The sequence below is a fragment of the Gracilinanus agilis genome, chromosome 1 (genome assembly GCF_016433145.1).
Source record: "Gracilinanus agilis isolate LMUSP501 chromosome 1, AgileGrace, whole genome shotgun sequence".
NCBI classification, from domain to species: Eukaryota; Metazoa; Chordata; class Mammalia; order Didelphimorphia; family Didelphidae; genus Gracilinanus; species Gracilinanus agilis.
Window position 1 is genome coordinate 384846927 of NC_058130.1, and position 24534 is coordinate 384871460.

At 37.6% G+C, this 24534-nt stretch overlaps 1 protein-coding gene and 1 non-coding gene across 2 annotated transcripts; both read left to right on the plus strand.

Annotated features, from left to right (window-relative positions):
• Nucleotides 1-645: 645 nt before the first annotated feature.
• Nucleotides 646-749, plus strand: LOC123232730. The gene has a single exon (XR_006505251.1). It is a non-coding gene; the product is annotated as a U6 spliceosomal RNA (small nuclear RNA).
• Nucleotides 750-7666: 6917 nt separating this feature from the next.
• Nucleotides 7667-14771, plus strand: C1QTNF3 (C1q and TNF related 3). The gene is made up of 4 exons (XM_044681450.1): nt 7667-7753; nt 8526-8655; nt 12723-12822; nt 14567-14771. The coding sequence occupies exons 1-4, from the start codon at nt 7667-7669 to the stop codon at nt 14724-14726; spliced, it is 477 nt and encodes a 158-aa protein (XP_044537385.1). The 3' UTR covers nt 14727-14771.
• The last annotated feature ends 9763 nt before the right edge of the window (nt 14772-24534 follow it).

Here is a 24534-nt window from a genome sequence, read left to right on the forward strand (position 1 = left end):
GACATTAGAGGTCACTGCTTTAAACACTATTATTTTGCAAAATGAGGAAGCTGAGGTCTAGTAAAATTAATTGACTTAACCTAGGATCATATGGCTGTGGCAGGATTTGAATTTTGATCTCTCCAACTCTCAGCCCAGCACTCTGTCCCCTGGGCCAAATTGGTGCTTAATTCTCCCTCACATTTCCCCTGGTCCCCAAAAGTTTCCTGAGGTAGGAAATAAAAAAGCAAAGAGAATAACTAACTAGTTGTCCTAAAATTTCCCACATTCCTTGCTTTTTGTGATTATATATTGCACAAGATTAATAATAGATACTGAATAATATTGAATTAGGATTTAAGTGATAATAAATGTAAAATCCAGTGAAATTGCTTGGAGGGAAATTGGAGGGAGACAACAGGAATCATGTGACCCTTGAAGAATTTAAAAATAAAATCAATTAAAAATTAATATTAGATTTTTTAAACACATCAAAAGACTTCAAGTGAATGAAAAACAACTTTTTTCACTTCCTCGATGATTCAATGGAGAAAATGTTTTATTTCCGTCATCCCCTTTCCTACAACTTTTACACATCATTTTTATCTCATAAAGTTTATTTTTTATAGCTGACACAAACTGCCCTGATGCCAAAGAAGCTTGAGTACACTTAAGCAGCATAGATAATAAAACTGGAATGACAGAGAAAAGATGAGCATGGCCTCTGTGCAAAGATGACATGCAATTTTTGAAATGTTCTATAGTGTTTTTTCAAAAAGAAAAAACAGAAAAGCAACTTGGAGTGATTGAACTCTCAAAGCTTAAGAGTGGCTCCCTGAAAAACCATTCATCCATCATGCAACTTAACTGATTCAGCAAATCAGAGAACAGACCTGATCTTTCTAGCTCCCATGACTGCTTTCATGGTTTGCCACAGCCTGTTCCAGGGGCTTCCTGAAGCCTTAAGGAACAAAATTTTTCCAAATGAGTAATGCTGATTCAGGGCTCTCTGCCCAAAACCACACAAGGAAGGCAGGGTGGGAAGGGGGAATTGCTCCCCACTCAACTTTTTTTTTAATAAAGTCTAGAGCTAACTCTCAAGAGGAAAGTTCTCATTCTGGAACTTCAAAGCAAGGAAAATAAGGCACTATATTCAATGGCAGCTCGAGAAGTGCTCTTCTTGCCTTTCTTGAGTTTATTCTACTGGAGTTCTATTGGTCAAGATTTATCTGTTTGAAATGGTGCTCTATGGAAGTATTAGAGGGGACCATAAGGACCCTTCCAGATCTAATAATTCTATGACTGTGGTTCCAAGAGATGCAAATGAACTTGAACCCACAGTATGAAGGATGATAACATCTATTTATTAAATTTAATAAAATATGAAGTGTTTTCTTCCCCTACCTTTGAGGTAGATGGTACAAGTGTTTTTGCTATGATTATGCCCATTTTGCAAATGAGGAAACTGATGTTCAAAGGACTCATGCAATTCATCCATGGTCACACAGGCATCCAGGATGTATTTTCCATACGTATCTTCCAACCACAATTCTTTCCACTACATGATACTAATCTATCTAAACTGAGGATCAGGTCCTTCCCTGATAGGAGTCAGTAGTAGGCCTTTTGGAAGAAGCCACTATTACATTAAAATTTTTAAGAAAGATTTGGAATCCAAAGAAATGAAATATAAATTCATATTAATCCTAGTATGAGTCCTATTTCAAATATTCTCTATCCATTTTCCATTGTTATTCCCTACAACAATAAAAAGCACAGGGAAATCATTTTTTAAACAGATCTTTGATTTCAGAGATGGAAGGAATTTCAGACAGGACATTTCCTTCATGAACCCCTCCCATTTCTTTGCCTCTGTACAGATTATCTTCTGTGTCGGCCCCCTAATTCCTTCATTGTGTCCACATGCTGAAACCCCTAACTTTCTTCAGATCAGGTGCTTCCTCCCCCATGAGGATTTTTCCTGACAATGATTTTTCTCCCCTACTTATTTCTCTGCATAATGTTTCATTTTCTCAGAGAGAATGTAAGCTCTGGGTGGAGATTGGGATTTTTGCTCTAGTACCTGGGATATTCCAACTAATTAAAATTTATTGTGTCTACTATGTGCTAAAGAGTGGGGATGCAAATGCAAAAGTGAGACTGAACCTGGGCTCAGAGAGTTTGCTTTCTACTAACATATACAGCTATGGGAGGCTCCTCCAGATAAGGCATACCAAGACATTCTGTATGTCCATAGCCCACTCAAAGCAATGACTCATAACCACTGATGTGTTTACTTTTGCACATTAATTCAAAGCAAAGGCATCAAATGAAATAATATTATAAGAAAAAGCATCAATAAAGTTGTTCATTTGTTTTAGTTGTGTTCAAATGTTCATGACTACATTTACTTTCTTCTGGTTAATTCAAAGCAAAGGCATTGAATAAAATAAAATAATAAGAAAAGTATTGATAAAGCTGCTGTTCATTCATTTTAGTCATGTCCAAATCTTTATGACTACTTTTGGGGTTTGCTTGGCAAAGAAATTAGCATGGTTTGCCATTTTTTTCTCCAGCCCGTTTTACAAATGAGGAAACTTAAGTAAGTAGGGTTATGTGATTTGCCTAGGGTCACATAGCCAATAAGTATTTGAGACCATTTTTGAGGTCAAAAAGATGAGTCTTCTTACTTACTCCAGGCCCAATCTACTTCACTACCTAACTGTCCTTCCTTGAGGGCAGAGGTTACCTTCCCTCCCCCCCTTATTTAGATCCCTCATGTTTAGCACAGTGCCTGGACACAGTAGGTACTTAATAAATATTTGCTGAATTGAATTATGCATCTTTTGTGTCTCCAATGTTAATATTTTCCCAATATCAATTTATCAGTTATTAGCAATTAACTATTATAAATTTGGAGTATATACTCTCCCAGAAATTCATACATCATCATTGAAAAGAGAGGATGAATAAAGGGAAAGCCTATGGAGGGAACATGTGTAAACAGAATTCATATATAGAAGATCTCATATATTGGTTGAGGATCTAGCTCAGTGATTCCCAAAGTGGGCACCACCGCCCCCTGGTGGGTGCTGCAGTGATCCAGGAGGGCGGTGATGGCCACAGGTACATTTATCTTTCCTATTAATTGCTATTAAAATTTTTTAAAAAAATTAATTTCCACATGAGAAAGTGTTCCAAATCTCTAATAATTAGAGAAATGCAAATCAAAACAACTCTGAGGTATCACCTCACACCTAGCAGATTGGCTAAAATGAAAGAAGGGGAGAGTAATGAATGTTGGAGGGGATGTGGCAAAATTGGGACATTAATGCATTGCTGGTGGAGTTGTGAACTGATCCAGCCATTCTGGCTGGCAATTTGGAATCATGCTCAAAGGGCTATAAAAGAATGCCTGCCCTTTGACCCAGCCATACCATTGTTGGGTTTGTACCCCAAAGAGATCATAGATAAACAGACATGTACAAAAATATTTATAGCTGCGCTTTTTGTGGTGGCAAAAAACTGGAAAAGGAGGGTATGTCCTTCAATTGGGGAATGGCTGAACAAACTGTGGTATATGTGGGTGATAGAATACTATTGTGCTAAAAGGAATAATAAACTGGAGGAGTTCCAGGCGAACTGGAGAGACCTCCGGGATCTGATGCAGAGCGAAAGGAGCAGAGCCAAAAGAACATTGTACACAGAAACTGATATACTGTGGTAAAATTGAATGTAATGGGCTTCTGTACCAGCAGCAATGCAATGACCCAGGACAATTCTGAGGGATTTATGGTAAAGAACGCTACCCACATTCAGAGGAAGGACTGCAGGAGAGGAAACATATAAGAAAAGCAACTGCTTGAATGCATGGGTCGGGGTGGACATGACTGAGGGTGTGGACTCGAAACTACCACACCAATACAACCACCAACAATTGGGAAATTGGTCTTGATCAAGGACACATGACAAAACCAGTGGAAAAGTGCTTCGGCCATGGGTGGGGGGAGTGCGGGGGGTGAAGGGGAAAATAGGAGCATGAAACATGTAATCATGTTAAAAATGATTATTAATAAATGTTAAAAAAAATTAATTTCCAGAGAGCTAAGTAATATTTTTTCTGGAAAGGGGGTGGTAGGCCAAAAAAGTTTCAGAACCACTGATCTAGCTCTTACCCAGAAGAATGGGGTTTGCTATCTCTCATTTAGTTTAAAGTCCACAGATTAGCTACAGTCAGCTTTGAAGCATCTAGGTAGTAGAGTGGATAAAATGCTGGTCCTGGAGTCAGAAAGATGTAGCTTAAATCTAGCCTTGGACATTTCCTAGCTGTGTGGCTCTGGACAAGTCATTTAATCTCTGTTTGCCTTAGTTTCCTCAACTATAAAATGAGAATAATAATAACACCTACTTTTCAGGGTTGTAGTGAGGATAAAATTAGATAATGTTTATGAAGTACTTAGCATAGTGTTTGGCACATAGTAATTGCTTAATGAATGTTTATTGGTTGATAACTGGATTAATTTAACTTCTGTTTGCTTCAGTTTCTCCAACTGTAAAATGAGAATAATAATAGCATCTACCTCCCAGGTTGTTATAAGTGCCTATTTCTTTCCCTTCCTTCAGTCCTTTTAGAATGTCAGATGTCTAAGATAAATGTATCAGCCTTTCCTTCCTTAAAGAAAACGTGCCTTTTCAGAATCCTGTCTGAAAAAGACATTTTCTTTCAAAAAGGAAATTTTTGAGGGCAAAGCTCTTTCACATCCAGAACTGAACCAGGTAGCTAGTGCCTACAAGTTTAGATATCATTTCTTAACCTCTTCTTCCAGTTCACAAAGATTTGGTCTCTGCCAGAAACCTTACTCTGACTCAGGATTAAATAGTCTTTGTGATTCCTTACTTAATTTCAGATTGCTTAACTGTATCTCTTAAGTGCCAGTTTAGAATCTACTTTTTAAATAACTGCTAAGGATTCTCTGGGTCCAGGGTATTCTAATTTTTTTAGGTATCCAACACAAATGAAAGTGAATGGAAAAGGCACAGAAATAAAAGTTAAGCCCAGGAAACAAGGTCATTATCTTCTATTTGCCTAGCCACATCCTTGCCTTTCTTTTCCATTTGTGACTGGAATCAAGTCACTCGACAACATCTTTTTATCACTGACATCTAATAGTGCTTCACAAATAGTGGTTCATTATTGTTTAATTGAATTGAATTGATTGGTAAGAGACTGTCTAAATAGATCAGTTCTCTGTTATGTGTCCTGGATAAGGAGATTTTGGCCATCTGTCAAGCTTTCTCTCTTTGCCTTCCTGCTCTCCTGACCCCTTTCTTTTCTCCTCCCTCCCTTCTTTCCTTCTTTCCTTCTTTTCTTCTTTCCTTCTTTCCTTCCTTCCTTCCTTCCTTCCTTCCTTCCTTCCTCCCTCCCTCCCTCCCTTCCTCCTTCCCTCTCTTCCTTCCTTACTTTGCTAAATGACTTGACTACTTTTTTCCCTTTACCTGTGATTTTGGAGGTAAGTAGCTCCCCTGTGAGCAAGCTCCTTCTCTTAATGCAGATTGGCAAATTCTAGTCTTTGAGAGTTTCTTGAAAGCACTGAGAGTTAAATGACTTAACCAGAGTCACATAGCCAGTCTGCGTCAGAGGCAGGACTCAGTCCTAAGTCTTCTTGACTCTAAGGGCAGCCCTCTTTACTCAATGAACCAGATGGCTTAACAATTAAATTGTCTTTGCTTATTTGCATATTTTTTCCAAAGCCTCTATACAAAAGAAGATGCCTTTAGCAGTTGGTTATAGAAGGTCTTGGGAAGAAATCCAACTAATAGCTACTTTTCTGTTTTGCCTATCTCTTTTATCTTTTTCCCATTAATCAGACTTCAGACACTTCTTGACACATCTCTACATTGGCATCCTCTCAACACAGGCCTTTTCATTCCAAGTTCAATGTTTATCCCATTAAGCTACATTTCCTTAGTCAAGTGTATTCTATTCATCAGAATACCTTTCCAAAGTCATTTAATTCTATGAAAAAAGGAATTACTTAGAATTCATAGAGTATATATAGAATATATGTAGAATATATAAAGAATAAAAGAAATAAATAGAAACAAAAGAAATTTGTAAAATTTATAGGGTCTATAAATAGAACGAAAGAAAAATATATAGAATAAGAAAAACTTAAACATTGTTTTACACAGTCACATTGCTAAAACAGAGCAAGAAAATCACTTTAGCTTGTTTTAGATGTCAATGCCTGATAATATCACTGGTATATTAAAATTGTTCCCTATATCTACCTATGATCTAATTACCTATAACTTTCGTGTTTCCATAAATAATGTATCCTGGTTAAAATCTATTCTAGCCCTAAAGGTTGGTATGTAAACAACATCTCTGATGCTGATATAACATAAAATAAAAGCTGTCCATATGTTATTCTGTGATGAAGTGTTTATGTTGGTGGAATCACTACACTAGGTGTTGGAGACACAAGACCAAATAAGAAACACAAACCGAGCCTTAAGAAGTTTCCAATTCTTAATATATTTGTACAAAACTTTACAATCTTTGAAATTCTTTTTCACATATTAACACATTTGATTTTTATAACAATTCCACACTGTGGAAAAGGGTCAGTGTTATTATTATTCCTGCTTTATAGATGAGTAAATTGAGGTTCAGCAAGGCTGACATATCCACGAACACATAACTGGTCAGTGTTGGAGTCAGGTTCTGCATCCAGAGACCATGTTCTTTTCACAATATCACATTCAGAAGATCGTAAATGTGTCTTAGCTACCATCCTCTCTCTTTCCAATGCTGCCCCTCTAGCAGAGCACCCCATAGCCCCCTCCCCATACTACTTTGATCTTGGCATTTGTATTGTCTCCCTGCACAATCCATCCTTCATTTTACTGCCAGACTGATTTTTATGCACATATCTGATGACATCACTTCACTGCTCAAAAATTTCCAGTAGCCCCCTTTTGCCTACCAAGTGAAGTTTAATCTTTTGTTACCCGAAATCAAGGCTTTTCCCAATGCCCTGTACTAGAGCTCTGGTCAAACTGGACTACTGTAAGCTTAAAAATTAATATATAATATCTCCAAGTGTCATATTTAATAAGATTTATTAATAATAACTTGAAGTAAAGGAAAATAAAAAAGCTAGAGTAAAGAGGGAGCTAACCCAGCTGCCATTGGGAAAGAAGAGAGTGAGAGGGCGAAGGCGGGGTTACAGCAAATTTATTTACAATACATAAGGATACTATGTGGATGAGGGGAAAAGAATTCTGGGAGACGAAGTCCAAGGGTTCAAGATTTCTAATTACACACTACTCTGCTGTTTCACTTCCTTTACCCCTAACAAATATGCTTAACTCTTTGTCTTCTCCCACCTGGGTATTTATTATTCCTTATTCCTGGGGTATCTTCCCTCTACTTCTTTACCTTTGAGAGGCAGCATGACATGGTAGGAAAAACACTGGACATGAAGTCAGGAGAAATCCAGGTTGGTAACCCACCCACCCATCCCTGACATTTTCCTTGATGTCTCTGAACCTCAGTTTCCCCATCTGTGAGGCAGGAACAATAATACTGATGGTATCCACATTGTAGTGTTGTGATATAGCCAAAAGTAGTTCTCTCCAAAACTATTTTAAGAAAAGTCATTGTGAAAAGCTTTATCATTCAATGGAAAATCAGAGTAGCACAGTCATGGATAAAGGCCCAGATTCAGAATCAGGAAGATGTGGGTTTAAAAGTGCTGTACAGTCTCAGGTAAGACCCAGGCAGCTCTCTGATATTTTATGTGACTATGTGACATCCTAGCCCGACTGCATCCAGAGAAGGGAGTTTGCATAGAAGGAGGACCACCATGTACAGTAAATCAGAGAGGAGTTCCAAAGACAACAGTGAAAGCATTATGTGGCAATTATTATTTGACAGTTAAATTCGTACCCTTCTTTTAAATCTCAATTCAGATCGTGATTTCCCTTCGCAAAGCCTTCCTTTTTCTCCCTCCCCTGCCCTAGTAGCAACTTCTCAGATCTCACATTTGTGCTCCTCTCAGATGTACTAATCATGCATTAGTTCACATCATAGTTATCAGTGTTGGCATTTTAGCTCCCAATAAACTATGACTTTCCTGAAAGAGACCATTTCTAAACTTTATATTTCCTTCAGAGTTAAGTCTAGCTGGTATCAAACATAGGAAACAATAAATATCTGTTGATAGAAAAAAAATTAGAGAACTTTCTTGCTATTTGGAGGCATTGGACCTGGGTTCAAATTCACACTTGGACACTGACTACTCGGGGGCTTTAGATAAGTTGCTTAAGCTTTCTGGGTTCCAATCTCCTCATTTGTAAGATGAGGGGGTTGGACTTGAGATAATATAGGCTCCTGAATATAATGCTGGAAGCAAGTTCTCCTCTTGCTCTGTTTATGATTTTGTTCATTGAATAGTGAAAGAACTGAAATGTGGTTGAGCCCCCAGGCTCCTTTTCGTGTTCCTCCTTTGTCCATTCCTTAACCAAGGCTGTTTCCACAGATTGCCTTCATGGCATCCATGGCCACTCACTTCAGCAACCAAAACAGTGGGATAATCTTCAGCAGTGTTGAAACCAACATTGGAAACTTCTTTGATGTCATGACTGGGAGATTTGGGGCCCCAGTGACAGGTGAGTGGATTCTGTTTTATTTTTTAAAGATCAGTAAGATAGGAAGGAATTCTTTGTCTCAATCAATTCTACCTCCAAAAAAAGCCATTTATTAACAACTTTTTGATGGACTTCAATATAGAGGAATTATTAGGATCTGACTGTTAAGCCCCCAAATAAATAAAAAAACTTGAGGAGAAAAGGACTTAAGGGGACATCTAGGCCAACCCATGGCCCAACAAGAATATTCTCTATTGTAGAAGTATTAAACACTTACCATTCCTCAGTGTGAGAAACAGATTAAAATGTAATTGGGAAACACAATAAAATAAATTAAAATACGATATGGTTAATGTTAATATGTGGCTTTCTTTTTTTTAAAACTGAGCACATATTTAACTGAGCATGCTGATCATAACTGAACATTGTTATATAGAGGATTGCAACAAGGAATCCCTGCAAAATACAGGGTCAGCCTCACCCAGAGGGGACCTCATACCCCCCAGAGGCTGACCCTGTATTTTGTAGGGATTCCATGCTACAATCCTCTACATAACAACATACAATCTCACAAATAAATGTAGAAAAGCAGAATTTTGACCATAATGCAATAAGAATTACATTTAAGAAAGGACCTTGGAAGTATAGATTAAAACATATCTAGAAGCTAAATAACTCAATTCAAAGAACAAATCATAGAAATTAGTAATAAATAACAAGACAATATATCAAAATCTGTGAAATATATTCAAAGCAGCACTTGGGGAGAAATTTCTATCTCTAAGTGCCTAAATCAATAAAAGAAAGAAAGAGCAGATAAACAAACAGGGCATTAAATTAAAAAATTATAAAAGCAGCAAATAGGGCAGCCGGGTAGCTCAGTGGATTGAGAGCCAGGCCTAGAGACAGGAGGTCCTAGGTTCAAATCCGGCCTCAGACACTTCCCAGCTGTGTAACCCTGGGCAAGTCACTTGACCCCCATTGCCTACCCTTACCACTCTTCCATCTATAAGTCAATACACAGAAGTTAAGGGTTTAAAATAAAAAAAAAGCAGCAAATAAAAAAAATCTTCTAATTTCCAAAATAGAATCTTGAAAATCAAGGAGTAAGTGGTTTTCTAAGTCAATATGTGGCTGTAGGGATTCTTATGACCTTTATTCTATGTGAGCAGCTAGATGGCATAATGAATAGAGTAATGGGCTTCCTGAGTTCAAATCCAGTCTCAGATACTTACTGGATATGTGATCCGAGGCAAGTCACCTGTTTGCCTCAGTTTCCCCATCTGTAAAATGAGCTGGAGAAGGAAATGGCAAAACGCACCAATATCTTTCCCATGAAAACCCAAAATGGGGTCATGAAGAGTCAGACATGATTGAAACAACTCATCCATAACAATTCTACTTGAGTTTAACACCAATGGTCTAGTCCATAGTAATTCCTGACAAATAAATGATTATCCGGCCTCTGCTTGAAGTCCTCTAATGAGGAAGAATCTCTTACCTCCTGAGGTGGCCCATTCCACAGATACCCAGACCTGATACTTCTCATAAAAAAGATAAGACCCCCAGCCACAAAAGAGATGGGAAGTAGTCTTTGATTTTCTCCAAATCTACTAAAGCCATAAGGTAAGGGATCAGCCTCTTTTTCTCTTCACCTTCCCTACGTCTCCACCCCTCCTACACCAAAGTGTTCCTCTTTTTCCTTCCCTGAGAAAGAAGTTTCTTTACTTCACTGAGTAGCTTCTCTATTCAAGAACATTCAGCAGCTCCTCACTGTCCACTTAATTAAGCTGAGAATCCTTACTCTACCTTGGTCAAATTACTTTATAGCTTTAGATTTCTGTTTGTTTATTTCCCAAACGAAAAGAATGGATGAGATGATCATCTATTGATATCTGGGGTACCTACCAGCTCTAAAACTGTCTGATATTTCTTGGCTCTGCCATCTACTGTGTGACAATGGGTCTGAGTTTGTTTGAGATAAAATGGCATAAGAATACTTGCATCACTTATCTCATGGGGATATTACCAGAAGAGGTGTAAACAGGGTAGGGTAGAAGCTTTGTTTCTAAGACAGAGAATTTAAAAAGTACTTCATAGCACCACCCCAGAGAATTTTTAGTTTAGCTGGTTGGTGTGGTTGTGGATAAAGTGCTTGGTCTAGAGTGAAAAATGAACTCAGACTCATACTGAGAGACCCTGGGCAAATCACTTAATCCCAGACTATTTCCTTATCTATAAATTGACATAATAATAGTACTCACCTTCCAGGAATGTTACGAGGACAAAAAGGTATAGCAATGCCAGCTATTATACTCTTACCTCTTTTTACCTGCAGTGGCAGTAACAGCCTTAACTTGGGGTACATTCCCCACTCTTGCGTCCATCCCTCTCAGCATATTCCATTTGGAGAGCCTAATCTCCCCTGACCACTCATCTCATCACTGGTCCCAGGCACCATATCTGTTAACTGTTCTGTTTGCAAGGATTGTGAGAGATTCAATTCAATAACCCTAAACAAGCATTTAAGTGCCATCAGCAGTCATGAAGCCATCATGATCCTTTCCTTTAAAAAGCCAGCAGAGGGGCAGCTAGGTGGTTCAGTGGACAGAGTACCAGGCTTAGAATTAAGAGGACCAGGGTTCAAATCTGGTTGCAGACACTGCCTAGCTATGTGACCCTGGGCAAGTCACCTAACCGCCTATTGTCTAGTTCTTACCCTTCTTCTTCTTTGGAACCAATACACTGTATTGATTCTAAGATGGAATGTAAGAGTTAAAAAAAAAATCCTGCAGAGCAATCTTACTGCTTTTTCAGGTGTACACCTACTAGGACACACAAATATGTGCCACCCAGGTCTGCTATCGTAACTTGAGGAACTAACCTCTGACTGTGGCAGACTTGAAAATACTTCTTCCTTTTCTCATTGCAGCCCAGCCCAGGCACTGACATACACATGGATATTACAGAGATTTCCTACTTAATCCCAAATCTCTGCTTTTGTATTCTTCTCAGTTTAGGTTTTAGAAACCAGCTTTAGAAAGTTTCTGTTGACTTTAAATGAATGACATGGAATTAAAGGAAGCCATAGGCTTTTTTTTTGGGGGGGGGGGAATCAGTCCTTTGGCACCTATTTAGTTTAGTTGTTTTTTTTTTTTAAAGATAGTGATCTGGATTTGGATAGGTAAGACCCTATGTTGGATCATTTAACCTTGCTGTTGTGTAATTTCTACATTTTTTCAATACATAAGAAAATACACCAAAAATCTTTCTTACAGGATTATTTATAGATTGTGTTTGTTGGAAGGGATTTCAGAGCCCATCTAGTAGAACCTTCTCATTTTCCATTCATTTCCAGATGAAGAAACAGGTCCAGCATGGTGATTTGCTCAGTGTCATTCAGACCTTAAGACCCCCCAATCCCATGCATTCCAGGATTTTTCAGGCCTTTTTGTTCTAGTCTAAGATCTACAGAGCTTTTAGTCATCCAGTCCCTCATTATCAAGCAATTTCTAAAGGTTTGTCAGGCCAGGAGATCTCTATTGCCAGGCTCAAGCTAGTTTCCATCACTTGCCATGAGTAAGACTCAGTCAATTGAAAGAGTGGGTTCTGCAGAAGATGCAGGGGTAGGAGTCTGTGTGCAGATGCCAACGTGAGACAGCTAGATGGCCCAGTGGGTAGAGCGCTGGACCTGGAGTCAGGATGACCTGAGTTAAAAACTGTGACCTCAGCCTAGGCACTGATTACTACTGTCTGTGTGACTTTGGGCTAATCACAACCTCTGTTTGCCTTAATCCACTGAAAATGGAAATGGCAAACCCCTCCAGTATCTTTGCCAAGAAAACCCCATAGACCATATGATCCACAGGGTCATGAAGAGGACTAAACAGAAACACAATATTAACAAATATAATAATATTAATATTAACACAATATTAAATTTAACAAGGTAGTAATAAAATTGCCCTGTTTATGTTCCCATCTGAACTTTTTTTCTTCTGTGTAATTTTTTAAAAAATCCTTGATTTTTAAAAATTTTTTTTCTTTTCTTTGGCCATCTTTCTCTCTTCCTGTGACATCTTTTCTAGGGGTCTATTTCTTTACCTTCAGCATGATGAAGCACGAAGATGTAGAGGAAGTGTACGTGTACCTGATGCACAATGGCAATACGGTCTTCAGCATGTACAGGTACTCTGGCTTTTCTCATCAAGGTCTTCAAATGTATTCCTGTATAATGCCTTGCCAAGACTATCTTGTGAAGACAGGACTCTTTTCTTCCCAGAGTTTCCATTTCATGTATTTATGTAGGCACACCTACATTTAGAACATTTTTTTTATCATAGTTTTGATTTCTTCATCTGAAAAGTGCTTGTTCATATCCTTGGCCATTTGTCAATTGGGGGAATGGCTTGTATTCTTATAAATTTGACATAGTTCTCTATATATTTGAGAAATTAGATCTTTATCAGGGAAATTTGCTGCAAATTTTTTCCATTTTATTGTTTCCCTTTGATAATATCATTTATCAAGAAAGAGATTAGTGGTAGTGCTAGATAAATTTGTTATCATTTCTCACTTAAGCTATCTTTCTCTGTGTTTACTTCCTCTTCCTTCAACTTTCTCCCTCCTTTTCTCTATTGAAAAACACTTGTTTATTTTTCTTCCTCTGTTTCTTTTCTTAGACCAAGCCATCTGGTTTCCAGTACCCCTCTCCAGCCTCACCCCCCACCCCAGCACCCAGGGCTCTTTTTCTCTGGTTAAAAAGAGAATTACTTCTTAATGTGACTATTTATTAGCCCCCACCTGGCCTTCCTATCTCAAATATTTCTCATCTTTAACCTTTCCTCTATTATATAGCTAGCAGATTGATTTTCATAAAGTACAGATCTGTCCATGTCACTTCCTGGGTCAATAAACTGGAGGCTTTCTATTATCTCTAGTATCAAATACAAACTCCTCTGATATTTAAAACTCTTTACAGCCTAGCTCTAAACTGCCATTCCAGACTGATTCTACATTATTCCCCTTCACACCCTCTTGGATACATCCATCTTAGCCTTCTTACTGTTTATCTCCCATTCCCATACCTTTTCCTGGAATGCCCTCTCTTCTTATCTCCAGCTTTTAGAATTCTTACTTTCCTTCAAAGTTCTGCTTAAATTCTTCCTCTTATCTATTTGCTAATCTTTTTCTTGCTAAGGACCACCCCCACCCTCCTGTCCCCCCTCCAATTATCTTGTGTTTATTCCATGCATAGTTTACATATAATTATTTTTAAGTGTTATATATGTGCATTCTTTCTCTCTATAGACCATAAACTCTTTGTGGGACTTTTTCACTGTCTTTATCACTCATTCCTCATACAGAGCCAGGTTTGCAGTAGGTATTTATAATAACTACTTATGCTTTCATGATTTTGTAATTATGTTAGCATAGGAGAGTTCTGGTTCAGGTTAGTGTTGGGGTTAGAATTAGCATTCTCCATAATTAGAATCCAGTTAGTCCTGTTTAAGTTCTGGGGCCTACCTTGGGCCATCTGGCATTTCTTTAGACAAGTTGGTGCTGCTGCATTAGGCTGGAGTGTATATCTGAGAAGGGACACTCATATTTGGGTAAATGCAAGTTTCCCAAGAAATATGTCTTTAAAAAGCAAATGTCTGATATTATTCACTCCTCTCTCTGCCAAAGAATAAAACAAGTTAATACACACTCATACCTTCTCCCAAATAGAAATATTGAAAATCTTTCTTATACAAAATTGAAATAAGTCTATGGACCTATGACTCAGAAAGCACAGAACAATTTCCGGACGGGTTTCTTTTTCATTTCAACTGATGCCTTGAGAAAATTTCCAAGCTCTTCTGACCTGGTCTGTATGGGAGGGTTGCTTTATGAAATGCCAAATAACAACAAGATCTCACCTTCTCTGTAGCTATGAGTCAAAAGGAAAATCGGATACATCAAGCAATACCGCTGTGCTGAAACTGGCCAAGGGAGATGAGGTTTGGCTGCGGATGGGGAATGGAGCTCTGCATGGAGATCACCAACGCTTTTCCACCTTTGCAGGATTCCTGCTCTTTGAAACAAAGTAAAGGGAAAAAAAATGAAGAAAGCATCTGCATGGGGGTGGGGGGAAGGTTTTGTTGTCCTGGGGTGATAATTCTTATGATATTTCTTATGGTCTGAGGAAGATTTGCGAGTTGTGGATTAACATGTCAGGATCAAGAGATCTAGTTCTGATGAATTACACTAGACAAGCATCATCAGGCAGCCAACACTTTGGGGGACGGATATAGGTTTAGGGACTCAGGATGATACAGCCAACCTGTGAAAAATTCACCAAAGACAGCCTGTGCTAAAATGCTCAGCATTATGATCATATTCCATAAAACACCTAAAAGAGAATTCCATTTTGCCAGGTGATAAGGGGTAGAGAGGACTATTTAAAAGTCATTAAGCAAGAGCTTTAAAGGGTCAGTCTACCCTGTCTGAAGCCTTCACATTGATCATTTCAATATAAGCCGATGCTTGTCATAACCATATACAACTATTTGCCCTCACCAGACTGGTTCTGAGTAAGCTTCTAATGAAAGGACAAGAAAAACAGAAAGTTCCCAAGTATTAGTTCTGGAAAGATTCAATATCAAGATATAAGCTGTTTCTGTGAGATTCAGGTCCAACTCATTTCATAACAAAAGAGAAGTGAACACGGTGCTTATGTATCCTGCTAGATCAGATTTCTGACTCTTAAGAACCAATCAGTTAACAAACATTTATTAAGCACCTGCTATGTGCCAGGCACAGTGCTCAGTGCTATAGATACAGGGTGGGGGAGGAATGAAACAATCCCGGAAAAATGAATTTAAATGTATTTAAGGAAGAAGCTGGCAAGAGCTTAATCAATAAAAGTTTGACCCGTCTAATAGGATTCTGGGGATGGTGGTGTGAGGGGAATGTTGATCAGTCTAGCCCTTCTACGGAGTTCTGGCACATGGAAGCTAGACAGTTCATTCTCATGAAACCAGAAGCGTAGTCTATCACTGCAGAGAGAAATCCTTATGATGTGGTTTTTATAAGAGACGGGGATGCAGGAGTTAGGGAAGGGACTTGCCATGTTCCAGTGACTTTTCTAGAAATGGAGTTTCGGAAGTGACCTGAGTTATTGAATGTCTAGATTCCAAATCATCTCTTGATTTTTGAAGGTCTCAGATGAGAAAGAGAAGATGGCAACAACTAAGATGGAGTTGTGTGGGGCCAAAAGACTAAACTGTAGAGAGAAAGAGCAGAGGCTTTGGTATTGATGGTGAGTCAAAGCTGTAGGAAGCACCCTAGACCCTCAGGACCTACATACATGCCAGGCAATTTGGCAGATTCAGGGAAAGTCCATCAGGAAGTGATGTTCTTGATTTTATGGACTGCTAATCAATGAATATAGCACAGTTGTTAAAGAGCCTTAACCTTTCTTAACTTACGTTCTTCACCTGTAAGACAAGGGAATTGGACTGGATGGCATCTGAGGTCCCTTCTAGCCCTAGCTCTACAATCCAATGAAGATATCCGAGGTAGCTTTTATTAGGACTCTTAATGTAGCAATATTATTCTAAAATATTCTCAAGGTCTAATATTCAATTTCTGTTTTTTAAACATTTTTAATTTAAAATTTTATTGATATCTTTTGTTTTAATATCATCTTTATTTCTAACTAGAGTCCTGACTTCTCTCCTATCCATTGATCCAAATGATGTAACCAAAAAAAAAAAAAAGAACAAAGAAAAGGGAGGAAAAATTCATTAAAATTAACTCAATCTTCCTTTTAAAAATTAAAAAAGAAAAGAGAACATTACTATACCAAAATTCTGCCTTTCCAGTGGGTTGTAGTTTTTTAAAAGAATCTTTACATCATGTCATGTAATAGTTCTGATAATTGACTTTTTAGTCTTAGTGCTAGGGTTTAGTATTCTTTCAAAGGATTTTTTTTGTTAGGAATAGATTCTGAGTGACTCTAGCATAGAGAATTAGGTGGGAGAAGAATTAGGTAAGAGAAGACATATAGTCTCTAGATACTGTAGATAACATAAACATTTGTTTTTGGTTTTTTTTTTTCCAAAATCACTCTGATAACCACTGCCAATAGATATCTATCTATCCTTTCTACATATAGTTATGCAAGAACATCTAAACATGCAAAATGCAACTAAGTAACTAAGCTTATAAATCCTAATTTCAATTACATAGACTAAGAGGAAATAAAATATGATTATAAAACAAATAGAAGAACATCTTCAAAACAAAATAAAACATCACAATGTACCAGAACCAGAAATGCATGACTTGCTTTTGAGAGACCATCATTGATTCCAATAATGACTCCAAGGTCACATCATTTCTGGGGCTTTTTTGCAAAAACTGCTTTCAAAGATAGTTTATGAGCAACACACAAGCTAGCTAATCTTACCGCTTCCTATGTTTTTTGTATTCATCTGGACTTTATTTTTTTAAATGAGGGTGTGTTTTTAGTGCTTCCCTCTCCTGCTGTGGGAGGGAACAAAATCTGGCTTTCCCAAATTATGGTCTTAAAACTAGTAAAATCTCCATAGACATGCTGCCTAGGAGTAGAGGACCACATCAGGGCTATCCTAGTAATTTTCCTAATGTCCTTTTCTCTTCTATGTTATGCCCCTTAAATTTCTAGCTAGACTTACTAAATACTTTAAAAATCTTTTCTTTGATCCATAAAAATGTGCATGTTCTTTCTTCATCTATATATGATGATTTTAAAAGTGAAGGCATGTTAGCCACAATATACTTGACATGTTATTTTTGTGAATTTTTCTATACCAATACTGTAGAAAATTTTCTTATGAATTTGTAGTCAACAAGTGTAGTAAGAGGTTCAAGAGAGCCCCAAGGGGATTTCACAATCACAAAGTTCACTGTATTATGACTAAAATGCCTTACTGACATTTTGGGTTGCCTCCAAAAGAAACTTTTGATGCACATTCATGATAAACTTGTCCTATAAATGTTAGGACATTACATATAAATGCCAAAAATATATAGCAATGCATATCAATTAAATATATGTCAACACACCCACTGTGTTCCATTCTTGTTAAATGTACTATTTCTTGATATTTTAAATAAATACTCAGATATGAAATCTGGTAATTATAGCATTGTTTACTTAATGTTTAAATAATTCAAGCATAGTGCACCTGTAGGTATAGGCTCTGGGAGTGTGGTTCCCAGTCCAAAATATCCACAGATCACTATATCATTGTAACAAATAGTTAAAATCTAATAAATGTTGATTTTTAAAATTGTAACTTCATTTCTTGCATTTCTAAGTTTGCTGGCTTTTGAGAAGGAGTTAGTTGATACACTCAATCCTCAGCTTCCATTGAAGCAGTATTCCTAGAAAATGGGACAAAAGTAAAAATGTGAGTGTTGATACATTAAACCTATGGGAAATAGTGGGTTAGGTTATCTTGACCACCAAAATCTGTAATCTTTCACTAAAAATTGTTGAAAATACACCTTTCTTACATATAGTTCTACATTACAAAATGCTAGTTTTGATAATATACACTTTTCTCTATACAGTAACCATGAAATAACCCATAAAATGCAATACACAAAATAAAACTGGTAAGATGCAAAACATTTTTCTCTAGCAAGTACTTAGAATTCTGCAATCTTTTGTGTTAACATCTCCATAAAAAACACTGATATCAGACAATATTTACTTATTGTAGTCCTCCAATATACCACATCCCCACCCCTTCCATGTTCCCACTCTAAAAGGGCAGCAAGACCTCTCCTGCTTTGACACATGATGACAAATGTGGACAGTGGAGGAACATGGAACCTGTGTTCTGGGGACTCTGTCATTCCAGAAAAATCTTCCAATCTCCCAATTGCAATGCACCTTATTCCCTTTGGCAACAAACCCCAAACATATCTCCACTTCAGTTTGGAAAGGGAGATACTAAGCTACCCCAATAAATATGCCAACCCTGATCTACAGGGTATAGAAGCTTCCGCTCTACAAAGGAAGCTGCCACTCTACAGAGGAGCTGCTGCTCCATACTATCAGCTCCAAAGAGGCTACTCTACTAGCCTCTGGGCTTGTCCATCAGCCCTAAGGCTACCTGATTAGCAAGCAAACTATTCCAACTACTATTAGGCTATTATACCACCAAAAATCATTTCTTCAAATAAAATTATTTTCTCACTTGTGGGTTAAATAGAGTTTGAGTCTCCCATTCTTGGGGAGAGACTCTGCCACATACTTGGGTGTGTTTCTCCCTCATCAATTCCAGCTATTCCACAAACTTGTGGGCATCATGCCCCTCATTTTTTTCTCTATTGCACATAGCTGTGAATGTGTGCAGTCACCAATGCAAAAGTGAAAATGAAGTTAAATATAATAACATCATGTGAATGCTTGAAGTCAGGAAAGCTAAACATGCAAATATTGAGGATTGACTATACCAGTGATGGGCAACCTTTTGAATTTGGTGTGTTAAAATTCGCCAAAAAACCGAGCATAACTCAGGTGGTGTGTTACTTTGAGAAAAAAAAACACCATAATTTTATGATATTTATAGTTTAAATAACACAAATGTATAATTGTAATATATAACTGTATTTAATAAACCAAAATAGGTAAATTAATATAAGTAGAAGTGTCATCTATAGTGCACAGAGTGTCTACACTACACTACAGCAAATATTTCAACCTCAGCATGCGGCCCCATACTCCACATGCAGCTGTGTGTCATCAAAAATGACTACACGTATCAGTGCTGACACATGTGTCATAAGTTTGCCATCACTGGACTATACCTATATCTATATGGAATTTGGGGAAATGGGAGACACTAAAGAGGAGGCTGAATCCCTGCTGGGAGAGAGGCAAGGATTGACAAACTTTAATGACATAATACACTGCTTCAAACTAGCTTTGTTTATATAGACCTTTGATCATCTCTCCAATTCTCAACTTCAGGCATTAACTCTAGCATTGAAGGATGGTACTAAAATGCAAATTTTATCTGGGAAAAGTAACAGATTATATAAGCTACCATTAAGGAAATTAAAATTGAATAGTTTTAATATGTAAAAATACCTGTGAATGCTGGAATATCACAAATTTAAAAAAAATCACAATTGCTTGTAAGGATAAGGCCAATGGAAATATACATGATGGATATAGATAGGCTATAAAATATTATTAACAATTATTTATGATAGAGAAATCGCATAAAATATCATAAAAATTGAGTATAACTAGAAAAGGAAGTAAGTAGGTATTCTTGGCTAAGACTGACTCAGAAGTCCCTCTAGTAGTTCAGGTTTAATACTGGTACAAAATAAGGCACTCATAGATAGTTAACACAAGGAGATTTACTGGACCATAGCAAGAGAGGGATATTCAACAAGAATCAATATTAAAGAAATTCCCAAGATGGCTTATTTGAGCATCACAGAACACCTGGAGCTTCTCTTGTCAGTTTTGTACTTAGTTGACCAAGAAGCGATGTTAAAAGCCTAAACCTTTTGTCTTCTGAGCCAATCAAGTCCTGAGGATGGTTTTTATATCTTTGAAGGGAAAACGAGCCTAACTTACATGAGGGGCTGATGTTTGGATGTTACTCTCATTACTAGAAATCAAATGGAGAAAGACAGAGAGAACAGATGGATGGTTCAAGCATTGTTTTGGTATCCTTGAAATATATACATACATATACATGTGTATATAAATATGTATATGTATATGTGCATGTGTATATATACTTTTATGTACATACATAAAAAGGCTTCTAGTGCAGTCATGGATAAGAATCACACAGGATGAAAAGAAATGGTTAGTTTGCAATTTATACCAATGGATGCTGTGATCATTAGGAATACACATTCCTCAAATTATTCAAAGTAGTCATTATAGAACTAATGCTATTAGTTTAACTATGAGGTGGTACAACCTAAAGGAAAGAGCAAAATGGCCTAATTCATAAAGTTCCAGTCTTTAGATCTCACCAAATGACAAGAACAATCTCTTCCTACTTGCCTTATAAGCTGTTGTGAAGATAAAATGAGAAAATGGGTATGAAAACATTTTGAAACATTGAAACCAATTTTTAAAAATGAGGACAACCATTGGTAACAAGATTGTTTTCTAATTACCTCAAAAGAAGATTGGAATGGGGACAGGACACAAGACTGGTAAGTTTTTATTTTTAACTTTTTTTTATAGCCCTTATCTTCCATCTTAGAATCTTCACTATGTATTAGGTCCAAGGCAAAAGAGTGGTAAGGGCTAGGCAATGCAGGGAAAGTGATTTACCCAGGGTCTCACAGCTAGGAAGACTGGTAAGCTTTGAAAGGAGAAAAAGAGTCAGGCAAAATGCACAAAAGGCAATGAATGAAAAGGGCTGGAGACCCAAAGAAGGCATTGAGTGAGAGGGTTGTGTGGTAAGAGGACATTTGGGGACTGGGGTGAAGGTACAGATTTGGAAAGAGGGAAAAGGTGTTGAAAAGGAGAAGAAAGGTCAATGATCACAGGCTTAGCTTTACTATGTAAGTTTTTTAAAACAGTTTTTCCTGGGCCCAGCCTTGTTCCATCAGCCAACCATTTTGAAGCATCTACTCTGTGCCAGGCACTTTTAAGTGCTAGTGATATAACAAAATGAAGCAGACCTGCTCTAATGGAGTTTTCATGACAACCTTTTAGAGATCCTGGATTTCAAAATGAGAATAGTCATTCATTCTACAGTAACTGTCTTATGTTTCTGCTTCCATCTATTTTTCTCCTGGAGCAACATTGTAGACATTCACCACTTGGAATAGTAATAAATACTGTAATAGGAATGTCCTATGAAGGGAAAACCACAGATATTCTTTTTTTCTTACACAATTCAAAGAAAATTCTCCCCCACCTCCCAAATCAACCAATCAGAGATTGGTTCAACCCAAAGATGGGTTGAAAGATAAAGTGTACTACCATACTGCCATCTAGTGCAAAGTTCATTAAGAAGAGAAAAGAGTCAAAGCAATCCTGTTTGAGCAAATTTTCTGTTGGATTCCAAAAGTGGATCCTAGGTGTGGCTGAATGATCAGACCAGGGGTCGGCAACCTTTTTGGCCGTGAGAGCCATAAATGCCACATTTTTAAAAATGTAATTTCATGAGAGCCGTACAGTGCCCACAGTGCTCGCTCCTGTAACAGCGCCTGAAAAAAAATTGACTTTATGGCTCCTGCAGAAAGAGCCATATCTGGTCCTCAAAAGAGCCAGATATGGCCCGAGAGCCATACCTTGCCAACCCCTGGATCAGACCAACCAATGTAGTGATTGGACTCCATCAGGATGGGGGTTATTTGGCAAAGATGGGGTAGGTAAGATAATCAGGAAGGGGGAAATTCAAAGTTATTACCAAGATACCATTCAACTTTCCAGATGTTCAGCCTTGACAAAATTCATAATAATTTTACTAATCTGCTTCCCTTTCCTTAGAAATACTTCAAAATGAAAGGAATTTTAGAGTAGTCGAGTGGATACTAGAGTTAAGAAGATCTAGGAGTCAGGGAGTCCTAGATTCAAGTCTTGATGCTGACATTTCTCAGTCTCCCATGCAACTCTCTAAGATTCTAAATTATAGATGAGACTTAGAATCATATCAGGGGAGGAAATGTCTCCAGAAACTCCCTCAGAGTTAAAAATCACAGATCTGGATAAATAATTCTAATTCATTTAACATGTAGTGTCTGAGATCAGATTTGAACTCAGGAAGATGAGTCTTCCTGACTCCAGAATAGGCACACTCTATCCAGTGCACCACCTAGCTGCTCCCCCAAATGTTAAATTATCAAAAATTCTGTTTGTATTCATCAATTAATCTGTAAGCATTTATTAAGCATCTACTATATTCAAAGCACTTTACTGGGCACTGGAGATACTAATACAAATAAATATAAATTGGCCTTTGTCCTCAAGGATCATATAACCTACTGGAAGGGGCAGGGTTGCAACATTTTCACAGATGAGTAAATCTGGGACGTATGGTTTGTAAACTAAATACACATTGATTAGGGATGGAAATACCAACAAATGGGGGAATTAGGAAAGACCCACTTAAAGATGTGGCACTTGAGTTGAGCCTCAAATGGACACTCCCCACCTCTAGTTCATTAGTAGAAAGGCAGAGGGACTCAGGCAGAGCTGCTCCCCTCCCCCTCTCCACCCTGCCTGACCATTTTTTCCCATGCCCCTCTCCCCAGTGGTCAATGGGATCGCACATTAGGTAAGGTGGGCAGCTCACAGTTTGCAGAGTTGGAGGAGAGCAGAGCACTTGGCCACTCCCTTCCTCCTCTCTACATTCACTAAGAACATTCCTGACTTCACCTGTCTCTCCTCCTCGTAGCCCAATGGGATCCTCTCCTCCCTCCCCAGTGTGGAGTAAAGAGGGGACAGGGCCTGCCACAGTTCCATGTAAAATGGGGATTATAATAGCACCTACCTCCCAGGGTTGTTGTGAGGACCAATAATGAGATAATAACTGTAAAGTGCTAGCACACTTTGCACATAGCATTATACGATGTTAGCTATTTATTATTGTGATTATTATATGCATTATTATTTTATTTTATTATAGTTATATTATTTTAAAAGGAAGTTTTAAAAATGAAAGTGTCTAATATGAGATTATGAATGGACAGGGTTGGCAATAGATAGACTCAAAGAGGGGCAGTCAGGTGGGAGGGTGGTATGGTAAGAGGATTGGGGTGGAATATAGAAAGGTTTAGAAGTAACATTTCATTTTTCCCCTGAGTATATATAGCACAGCTGGAAAAACTTCCTCGAAACTTGTTATATTATATTTATAGCAGGTATTATTATTATTATTATTATTATTATTATTATTATTATCGGTTAGTTTTTTCAAAGCATTTCCATGTATCTTGTTTGCTCCCTCCTATTGGTATACTTTAACACACATCCTTGGAGGTTGTCATAACCCAAGCTGTCACTTGTCACTTTGCTGTCTTTTCTACAGATAAAACAATGAATACAAGATAGTATATAAATGGAAGTATAGATGGGAACAAAAGGTGCATTAAGCAGTGAGAAGGTGAGTGTGGGTAGGGACGGAGGGATCCTGGTGAACTCTTATCTCCCCACCACAGCTGGTGCCGTTTCTGTAAAAAAAGAATGTCTTCCTTTTCATATTTTTAGGTTATTTTGTCTCTATCTCAGAAAGGTAATAACTGAACTTATGATAACAGCAATCTTCTAAATTGCTAATAACATAAATGTATTTGTTCCCCAGGTAAAAATTACCTCTTATAATCAGATGGTGGCTGCCTGGGTACTCAGCTCTGAAAGAATAAAAGAACTGGGGATATGATCTTTTCAACATATGACAAAAATGTAATTGAAAGGAAATATAGTTTCTTAAGTTAAAACTTCTCTGATCACAGAACAATAGGCCTGAGACTTGGTGATGAAAAATGATTTGAGGCTGAGCATGATCTTAATGCCCAGCAGTAGAAAGTTTTATTTCACAGAATAAATGATCATTTTCCACAAGGTCTCATCCTCAGGGAGGCAGTGTGGTATAGTGGAAAGAGCTATAAATTTGAATAACTGAATCCAACATTTTTTCTAAAGCTGTAATCTTAGGCATCAATTGACAAGCATAGATTTTATTATTTCAAAATATTTTGTTAAATTTATTTTTTCAATTACACACAGAAACAATTTTTGACATGTTTTTTCGGGCATTTTGCAATTCAGATTCTCTCCCTTCCTTCTTCCCTCCCCTCCCTAAGGCAGTAAATAGTCTGAAATACCAGTACATATAAGTCTTTCCAGGTTTTTCTGAACTTATCCTGCTCATC

Bases quoted from the DNA above. Each gene is read 5' to 3' on its own strand.
- C1QTNF3 (XM_044681450.1), top strand. From the start codon at position 7,667: ATGGAAAATCAGAGTAGCACAGTCATGGATAAAGGCCCAGATTCAGAA. The intron at 7,754-8,525 runs GTAAGACCCAGG...CTGTTTCCACAG, and splicing joins AAAGTGCTGTACAGTCTCAG to ATTGCCTTCATGGCATCCAT. The intron at 8,656-12,722 runs GTGAGTGGATTC...CATCTTTTCTAG, and splicing joins ATTTGGGGCCCCAGTGACAG to GGGTCTATTTCTTTACCTTC.